The following is a 10,745-nucleotide window of genomic DNA, read 5'->3' as shown; positions in this document are numbered from 1 at the left end:
GATTGAGGGAATCTCCTACTAATTCCTGGTCCAACCCAAGACCTACCCCATGGGGGAAAAAGGCAACCCCTGACACTATTAACCATACTATGCTATGCTTGCGGACAGGAGTCTAGCAGAGTTGTGCTCTGAGTGGCTCTACACAGCAGCACTTCAAAACAGATGCTGAGACTCACAGACAAACACTCAGTTGTGTGTACAGAGGCTTGTGGAAAAGTGACAGAAGGACAAAAGGACCTGGAGGTGATAGGAGTGCCATAAGAAGACCAATAGAGATATCTAACTAGGGCCCAGAGGGCCTTGCTAAGACTGAAGCACCAACCAAGGCCCGTGCATGGACAGGACCTAGGTGCCCTACAAAGATATAGAAGATGGGCAGCTTAGGCTTCATGTGGGTCTTCTAGTAAGGGGAGTGGGGATGTCTCTGAAATGGACTCTGTTGTCAGCTTTTTGATGGCTTCCTCCTGGTGGGACTGCCTTGCCAGCTCATAGTGGAAGAAGACATGCTCAATCTTGATGCAACTTGATGGGCTGGGATAGATTGGAAGGTGGTCCCCCTTATCACCTGGATGGGAAGAAGGGAGGAAGGGAGGATGGGACTGGGAGGTTAGGAGGATGGAGGTATGAACAGAATGTAAAGTAAATAAATAAATGAAGAAAAAAAGAACTGTTAAGTGTACCCTACCCTTGAATCAACCCACTTCACCACATCAAGTCTCACCAGGATAAGTGCATCCTCTTCTACTGAGGCCAGACAAGGCACCCCACTAGGGGGAAGTGATTCAACTGCAGGCAACAATGTCCATTTCAGAAACAGCCCCTGCTCTAGTTGCTAGGGGACCCTCCATGAAGACCAAGCTGTCCATCAGTTACACATGTGTGGGGGGCCTAGGCCCAATCCATACATGCTCTTCGGTTACCCATTCAGTCTCAGGAGGTCTCCATGGGCCAAGGTTAGTTGGCTATGTTGGTCTTCTTATGGAGCTCTCATTCCCTCTGACTTACATTATTAAAGGGGCCCAGGAGATCTTAAGGCAATGGAGCCCTGACAGCTGGAAGGAAAATGATCCCAATGGGTGAAAGCTTGAGCAGCAGATTATGTATGCTGAGAGAAAGAACAAGCTAGTCCAGACAGCTGAGCCAGCCGAGGTATTTGAAACAAGAAACATTGAAGACCTAACTGAAGAATGGATATGTGAGAAACTTGGATTTTTCCACTAATATGGACTTCTGTGGTTGTTTTTTTTTTTTTTTTTTTTTTTTTTTTTTTTTTTTTTGGTTTTTCGAGACAGGGTTTCTCTGTGTAGCCTTGGCCATCCTGGACTCACTTTGTAGACCAGGCTGGCCTCGAACTCACAGCGATCCACCTGCCTCTGCCTCCCGAGTGCTGGGATTAAAGGCGTGTGCCACCATGCCGGGCTTGACTTCTGTGTTTCTAATGTATTTATATATTAACCTGACCATACTCAACTAGCCACAAATAGTCATTTATGCCGAAAAATGCACTGTTAGTTACAGTTTGTTTCCTGCAGTAAGGAAAAACTCTCCATTTGTGCAGTTTGGCCAAGGGGGAAGTCTTCACAATAATGAAACTTTGTGAAGTGTTTCCTATACAAGGAAATCTGTCATTGTTAGGTGGACTGCTTTTCTCGATGGACCATTTGCACCGTTGTGACTAATTTCTGTAATTTATGGGTCAGAATTTGTTACTGTTTGCAGACACTATTGAAAGTTGTGTATCAGTATATGATCAAAGGTTTTGTTCCTGAGTATGTTACTAATAGAGATCTTAGAACATACTTTAGAGCAGCTCCTAAGGTCTTGTGAGCACTGTTCTAAATATGCTGTTATTGCACCTTTGATCTCAGCTTTAACATTTTCGTAAGACTTCTACACTGCCAGTATTCTGGATTTGGTGAAATTATTACTTTTTTTTTAAAAAGAGGGTTCAAGTAAAACAATTTCCTAATAAGTATAACTGAAGTTTGCAATTAAACCAACTTGTTATTTTTTAAATTACAAAACAAGATGTGACAGTAGCATGAATGTTAAGGAGCCTGATACTGAGATGGGCATTTAGAAGCCATCTGCAGGTAATATAAATGTCTGCACTAGTCAGGGATTTGTATAAAAATGAATATTCTCTGCAAACAACATATGCTAAATAAAGTTGCCTTATGAGAAATGAATGGCACAGGTTATATTACTTATTCCATCTCTTCTGGCATGGGCTTCTGTTTCCCCTGGAAATAACTTCATAACACTCATTTCTTTACCACGTTAGTACAGTAGCAGAAGACTGGATGACTTGGCAAAGTTCCCAAGTCATAAGATAAATGGTGTTTGGCAAGAAGTAAATGTGCCCCACAGAACCAAATGGAACCCAAGATATTTTAACAACTTCACCTCTAGCCACTTCCAGATATTCATAGAAACAACAATAAGCATGTCAGAAGTTAGAAGGCACTTGTGGACAGGACATCGGATGAAAGCCCCATAAACACATAATTTCTAGTATCTAAAGCAGTCTCAAGATAATCATCTTCAGTGGCCCCAGGACTCTCATTAAAACTTCAGTGTTCTAAGCCCCACCCTTAAGGAATGCAGAAGACACCACCTTAAATTATAAGAGGCTCTAATTTCAGATAATTGTCACAGATCAAAGTGGGAAATAGCTTCACTCTACTTTCTGTGTTATTTGATGTACAAAATCTCAGAAAGAACTTCAGAAAGCCGAAGTGAGAGATGAATTCTCCAGACATTTTAATTATTTCACTGTTTTAAGAGAGTGGAGAGCGACTCTCTTTGAGAAGGTGGAAATGTATGATTAAATAAAAATCATTCCTTACAGTGAACAACTGCTTGGGTTTTCCGTAATCAAGTGCTCATGGCTGCTTATTGCTTGGTAGAAGACAGTAGGTAAATGTTAGCACAGATGACCTTAAAATTTAATGGTGATACTTTTTTATTCTTCATACAGATGAAGCCAAGAAAAGTGCACAGGGAAGAGATGGACTGAAAGCAGAGAATGGGATGGGAAAAGCCAAATGAAGCCTGGGTAATGTACAGAGTAGAAAATATCAGTTGTTACAATATTGTAAGTATCTTGTTCTATAGTGGCAGCCACGGGTAAAGGAGGATTGAAATGGTATTATGCTGACATTCTTCCACTTTGTGGCAATAGATTGGAGAATTTACAATCATGTACATCAAAAGTATAAAAAGTAACCATGAGATCATCAACCAAAGTCACTGATGAAGTCTGCAAAAACTACACAGACCTTGATACTTGGATACCACTCTCTTGAAAACTCCAAGAACTTATACTGAGTATGAGGGGAGATTTTTTTTGTTCACAAATTCTAGCAACTCTGACACGTCCTTTATAAAAACCCATTTGTGTGCATCTGGTGACTATTTATTGGGGTAGTGCCTAGAAATGCAGAGATTACTTCTTTCTCATAGGCTATAAGCATCCACTCCTGTAGTTGATATTTGTGTTACCTTGTTAGTTTGTTCACCACCCACAAATGCAGTTAATTAGGAAGGAGTAAAGCACCTGAACACCATTCACAGTGCTGACTACTGAGTGTGCAGAGCCCTGAGGTCACTGGGAGAACTGCCAACTGCCCAATGAAGCAGATACAAGTCTACTAAAGACTGTGTTGGAAAGAGATTAGCATATGCACACAAGTATTACATGTGGAAAAGTTTCTGGGGAGCACAAGGCTTTTCCCTACTACCACTGAACTAGTTGTCATCAAACCTGTATTCATCAGATTGATACTCTAGGATTCAGACACAGCATTTTTAAGAGTCACTTTTTAACAATGATAAAGTTAAGCTTGTTTTACACCCCCCCACACACACACCTTTAAATCTAACACATATAAAGTGGTTTAGAAACCTAAAAGAAATGATTAATACAGGCAAAGAGGTTTAGGAGGCTCCCCTGGAGCAAGTAACATTGATAGGTCTGCTTAGAAAGTACATTGCAGGTGAGTAGAAAATCAAGAAAGAAGTTGTACTCATACCCTTTACAAATTCTTGGTGTTTTCAAGAGAGTGATATCTGTACCAGCGATACCTGCATAGGGGAGCTTGGAAGCAGGACATTAGCATGGACAGGCAAGAACCTAAACTCATGTTTGAACCTTTGCATTTTGGGAAACTTTCAGGTCAAATAGACAAGCAGAGGTTCTCCAGATTTTCTTTGCCTTGCTGTAAACATGCCGCACAGGTGCACTAACTAAATGTGGACTAAGTACCTCTCTGAGCTATTGTTTCCTTGTCACAGGAAAACTACTGTAGTAGCATATACCTTTTAGGGTATCTGTGAGGACACAGAAGACTGAAGAATAGAAATAGTCAATAAAAGTTAGAGGGAACTAAGAGACTAGCCGAGCACACCACTGGTTATGTCTAAGGGGATTTTCCTTAGAGCATTGATTAAGATTGAAATGTGCATGAGATCATCTCACAGGCTGAACACACGGATGGAATAAGAGAGACAAGGTGAAGTGAAGTTGACAAGCACAGGCATTCCCTCTATGTTTCCACGAGGAGAGCCACCTCTTCTTGCATACACTTCTATGTCACCATCACCTCAGGCCCTAAGCAATGGAGTCAGAAAATCACAGACTGAAACTATGAGCCAAACAAACAGTCCCTCCATTTGAGTGTTCCTTTCAGTGTTTGAGTTCCAGTTATGGGAAGATAACCAACACAAAAAGTGTAGAGGCAAGAGTTCCTACACAGAAGAAATGTAATATGATGGTAGATTTGATATGGAAAAGTATAGGAACAGGCAAAACTGTATGCAGACTCCTCATGTCATTCTTGCCCGTCAAGTTCTGCATGAAGTGAAAAATTAATTAACAAATGAGTTAGAAATATGCTGTGAAAATTGATCTCAGAAATTTAAATTGTTTCCTTCAGGTCTCTGCTGTAAGACTACTGAAGTATACCAGCTGGAAAAAAACGTTGATCAAACTTTATGACTGAATTTGACCATCTAGGTTGAAACAGTGTTTTCAAAATCACTTCAACACTAGGTAATTCCAATGTAGTGATCTGAAGAACTTCAAAGTCATTTATTTGTGCTAAGAACTGTCTCACTATGAACTATCAATGTAGTGACATTATTAAGTATTTAAAACAAGCTGAAATAACCTGGCAATTGTGTTTATCTCATCTTATTTTCAAAATTGTCACTGTGATGGCTAATTTTAATTGTCGACTTGACCACATTCAGAATCAACTAACACCCACGCAGCTGGGCACACTTATGAGGAATTTTTTCATTTGGGGTGGGACGACCCATCCTAAATCTGGGCTACGCCTTCTGGTTGCAGGTTATGTGAAAGGACATGGGCAAAGCAAATTTTGCCTGCTTACCCTCAGCCTCACCAACAAGTTCGCCTGTCCGGCTGCTGAGGCATTTCTCCGTGATATCAGATCCCACTTCTCTGTGATTCCAAAGGAGACTGATGACCAGCTAAGACATCCAACTTCATAGACTGAACAGCTATCAGATTCTTGGACTTTCCAACACTAGAAGGCTACTGTTGAACTAGCCAGCCCACATCCAATAAGCCACTCTTAAGAAATCCCATTTTAACATACATGGCTTAATTTATTAGTTCTGGTCATTGAGAGAGCCCTGACTAACACAATCACTGTTTGGAACCAGAGAATGGTAAGGAACTTAGGTTTACATTGAACATAGCTGAGAACAATTTCAAATATCTTTTGGAAATTTTCATTAATCTCTCCAAAGCATTTTACAAGTCTTATGTCCACTTTAAATAGCATAAGCATAATTAAAAAGATGCATTATTAAACTATCTGGTCTTCAACCTCATCAGAGAATTGAGAAGGAATAAAACTTACCTGAGTAAAACGGAAGTGCAGGTTAGCAACTTCCAAAAAGAAAAAATGACAGAGACAGTTTGGTGCCTGAACAGTCACCTGAAACTTTCTATAATGTTGTAGTATTAACTTCAACCTTCTGGCCCACTATAACTGACAGACATACTTGTGAGACAGGATATATTGAAGACTTGCTTACCCTGTCTTGGCAGAATTTGGCCATTGACTCTGCCTGTATCCAAACTTGCCCATTTTTAGGCAGAATTCTGTGGAAGAAATGAGGACATTTTGCCCAGTGGCTGGTTTGCTGAATTTGAAGCCATTTCCATAAGGAGGTTCTTTGATGCTTATCATCTTCTTGAGGTAGGCTGGTTGTTGCCATGAGTTAACTTGTCTTGTTGTGAAAGAATCTTTAAAATATTAAAAGTATCTTTCAATGTCATATTCTGAAGGTCTATGAGGTTTTGAAGGCCTTATTCAACTATTTTACCTTATCTATCTATAGGACCATATCTATCTGTTAAACCTAGGATGTATATTCTCATGATAAAAATAGACTAGTAATTGACATGGCCATGATTTGATCAAGCAACAATTAGCTTGTATTACTTAATTATCCTAAATAGCATGCTGAGAGGACTGAATCCTATCAGGTCTTATCCATCTTCAGTGTCAGGTTCTTTTGTTCTGAAAACATATAAATTCTCACAAGCACATATATAGTTTTCTCTTTTTAATTAGGCTTAGTTGTTTAGGGGATAAGACAATTTTAGGTCTAGATAGATGTTTAAAATTGATAGAGATTAGACATGATAGATATTGATTTACATTCAAAATTTTAGACTCACCAACTTAGGAAAGATGTTTTCTGCAAGGTTGCCAAATACACATAGCCAAAACACCATGAATGTAACATTTATATAATCACTGATTGTTTTGTGGTTCCTGCTGTATAAAAATAAAATCTTTAGTAACTCCCCCCATAGCCTACAATATGTTGAAAGTGCACTCATCTGTATGAAACATAGTTTGTTTCTTTGTTTCTGTGTGTGCATATATATATATATGTTTTAAAATAAATTATCTGTAACATAACTAATAAAGATAATTGCATAGATATTTTAAAATCAGTTTATTATAGCCAAGATTTAAAATCTTGGTGATATTTTATTTCTCTGTTATGTATAATCATTTCAAGATTTTGAGAACAAAGTCTTTAAAATATGACATCTACCGTATGAAAGAATGGATAGTAATAAAATTTTAACATAAAATATAACATATGCAAATGGACTGTTTTGTTCTTTCATCAATCAGGAATATCATCATATAAAAATGGACTGGAAAAATATAAAGTCACAAAGTCCAGGTGCTGAGAGCAAAGCAATTTTGTACATATTTTTCTTCTCATGCAGATCCTGATTGAGAAACACAAATATCAAGAGCAGTTTTGTGATTAGAGCCCAAGAAGGTACTTAAGCCCATTTTATGGTTTTGAACAGATCTACATACTGGAAATATTTTCATCACTTAGACCCCAAACTTTGCTATCGGCACCCTGCGTACAGGTATATCTTTAAGGTTATTAAGTTTGTTAACTCTGGTGACCTTAATTCAAATCCTGGTGACATCAGCGCAGAAGTTCCCACAATCATCACTTAGGCTTCTCCTTAAGCACACATCCACTCTTGGGCAAAATCACTGCCACCAGGAGGATGGGCAATCACAGCACAGTGACTATGTTTGTTCTGTGGGGATTTTCCAGTTTCCCAGAACTGCAGAATCTGCTCTTCACTGTGATTCTCCTCTCCCATGTGACCATCGTCTTAGCAAACGCATCCATCATGGTGGCCATCAAGCTCAATCACAGCCTTCACTCTCCCATGTACTTCTTCCTCTTTGCCCTGTCTCTTTCAGAAACCTGCACCACTATGGTGATCCTGCCCCGCATGTTAGTAGACTTGCTGTCAGAGAGCAAGGCCATCTCTCTCCCTGAGTGTGCCACACAGATGTTTTTCTTCTTTGGCTTGGGAGGCAATAACTGCTTCATCTTGACTGCCATGTCCTATGATCGTTACACCGCTATCCACAACCCCCTGCATTATCCGCTCCTGATGACCCATAAGATCTGCCTTCAGTTCATCATGGCCTCTGCTACGCTTGGCTTCTCAGTTTCTCTGTGTATTGTTACCATAATATTTACCTTGACTTTTTGCAACTCCAACATCATTCAACACTTTTTTTGTGATATAGAGCCTGTGGTCTCACTTGCCTGTAATTACACCTTTTACCAGAAAATGATTCTCCTTGCATTCACTGCCTTTACCTTGGTGGGTAGTTTTATTTTGATCATGGTTTCTTACGTCTTCATTGTGAGAGTAGTTGTGAAGATGCCCTCTGCCAAAGGAAGGTATAAGACCTTTTCAACGTGCTCATCCCACTTCACCGTGGTGTTCATCCATTATGGATTTGCTTGCTTTGTCTATCTGAGGCCCAAGAACAGTGACTCTTTCAGGGATGACACACTGTTGGCAGTGACATACACAGTTCTGACACCTCTGCTCAACCCCATCATTTACAGCCTAAGGAACAAAGACATGCAGGCAGCCCTGAGGAAAGGCATAGGCAGTATAATCAGGTTTTCCCCTCAAATGATCAATAAAAGAGCCCAAAAGATTTGAAAAAATGTATATAGTGTTGGGGAGCATGGGAGACTTAAAAATTAAGACCATCATTTAGTGAAAAGAGCAATTGTTTCCTGTTTTGTTATTTTGTTTTCTGTTTGAGATATAAAGGGTCTCATTATATAGCTCCAGATAGTCTGTAACTCACTATGAATACCAGGTTGGTCTTGAACTCATAGAGATCTGCCTCTCTCTGCTAGAATAAAGGCATAAGCCCACGCATTCAGATTTTAATTGTTATTTTCTAAGTGCCAGATAGATCTAGTCCAGTTTCAGTCTTGTTACTGCAAAACTCAATGGAACACTAAAATGCCAGTAAATATTTAATATGTGTATATATATTGTATATGTAGAAACAGAGATACTAATCATGTTTTTTAGTTTTAATTTTAATTTTTTCTCATTAAACTTTTAAAAGGTCTCAAAATTTTGTTATTGATTTTTGGTCAAGTTGTTTCCATTAAAAAAATACTGGTTTTGAAAATTAATAACTTAAAACTCTCTCTCTCTCTCTCTCTCTCTCTCTCTCTCTCTCTCTCTCTCTCTCTCTCTCTCACACACACACACACACACACACACACACACACACACAAATGGTCCACAAAATATTCTCCTTTCCTTCTGAAGGTTTTATGATGCATTGTTGTCACTAACCAATCATTTAGTACTACACTTAAATGGCCAATTGAGACAAACTGTTCTGAGACCTTTCTTCCACCACTGATTAAGACTGGGGTGGCAGGTGTTAGGGGTAATATTCATTTAAAGTTCTGAGCTTTCTGGGCAGATTTGGTAACTCTGTCAGCTCCAGAAGCCTTTTTGTCCACAGCTTTGATAACATCATTGCCAGCACTAATTTGGCCTGGATGGTTCAGGATAATCACCCAAGCAGTGAATCCAGCTGCTTCCATTGGTGGGTCATTTTTACTATCACCAGCTACATTGCCACATCTAACATGTTTGATGGACATGTTCTTTACATTGAAGGCCACATTGTCCCCAGGAAGAGCTTCACTCAGTGCTTCATGGTGCATTTCAACAGACTTGACTTATGTTGTGACACTGGAGCAAAGATAACCACCATGACAGGTTTAAGAATACCAGTCTCCATTCAGCCTACAGGGACAGTGCCAATACCACCAATTTTATAGCCATCCCGAAGAGAAAGTTGCAGAGGCTTGTCAGTTGGAAGAGTTAGTGGCAGGATACATTCCAAAGCTTCCAGCAGTGTGGTGCTACTGGCACTTCCATCTTTGTAGGTGACTTTCAATCCCTTGAACCAAAGCATATTGGTACTTGGCTCCAGCATGTTGTCACCATTCCAACCAGAAATTGGCACAAATGCTACTCTGTCAGGTTGTAGCCAATTTTCTTAATGTAGGTGCTGGCTTCCTTAACAATTTGATTGTATCTCTTCTGGCTATAGGGTGGCACAGTGTAATCCATTTTGTTGACACCAACAATCAGCTATTTCACACACAGGGTGTAAGCAAGAGGGGCATGATCACTGGTGTGCCTGTTCTTGGAAATATCAGCCTCAAATTCACCAGCACCAGCAGCAATGATCAAGACAGCACAGTCAGCCTGAGATGTGGCTGTAGTTATGTTTTTGATGAAGTCTCTGTGTCCTGGGGCATCAATGATAGTCACATAGTATTTGCTGTTCTCAAATTTCCACAGGGAGATATTAATAGTGATACCACACTCACACTCAGCCTTCAGTTTGTTCAATACCCAAGCATACTTGAAGGAGACTTTTCCTATCTTGCTGCCTCCATTTCAAACTTTTTAATGGTTCACTTGTTGATTCCACCACATTTGTAGATCAGGTGGCTGGTTGTGGTGGACTTGCTGGAATCTACATGTCAAATAAAGACCATGTTGATGTGGGTCTTTTCCTTCCCCATTTTGGCTTTGAATTAGTGGTGGTTTTCACAGCACCTGCTTTCTAATGGCAAACCTGTTGTTAAAAAAAACCAAAGTGAAACAAACAAAACTCAATATGCTTAACTTAAACTGAATGGGGCTGAAGAGAAGAGAGAGATGAAGGAAAAAAGAGAAGGGTAAGAGGAAGAAAGATAGAGGATAGGGAAATGAAAGGAGTGAGGAGAGGTAAAGTAGAAGGAAATAGTACTACTAAAGACATGAGAGAGAGAGAGAGAGAGAGAGAGAGAGAGAGAGAGAGAGAGAG

At 39.7% G+C, this 10,745-nt stretch overlaps 1 protein-coding gene and 1 pseudogene across 1 annotated transcript; one reads left to right on the top strand and one right to left on the bottom strand.

Moving 5' to 3' along the window:
* The first annotated feature begins 7,585 nt into the window (after window positions 1–7,585).
* Window positions 7,586–8,551, top strand: LOC127192299 (olfactory receptor 10K1-like). Its single transcript, XM_051149624.1, has one exon. The coding sequence runs from the start codon at window positions 7,586–7,588 to the stop codon at window positions 8,549–8,551; it is 966 nt and encodes a 321-aa protein (XP_051005581.1).
* A 761-nt stretch (window positions 8,552–9,312) lies between these two features.
* Window positions 9,313–10,461, bottom strand: LOC127192024 (elongation factor 1-alpha 1-like; annotated as a pseudogene).
* Between the last annotated feature and the right edge of the window lie 284 nt (window positions 10,462–10,745).

Source organism: Acomys russatus, chromosome 7 (genome assembly GCF_903995435.1).
Source record: "Acomys russatus chromosome 7, mAcoRus1.1, whole genome shotgun sequence".
NCBI classification, from domain to species: domain Eukaryota; kingdom Metazoa; phylum Chordata; class Mammalia; order Rodentia; family Muridae; genus Acomys; species Acomys russatus.
This window is presented reverse-complemented; position numbering and strand designations above follow the sequence as displayed.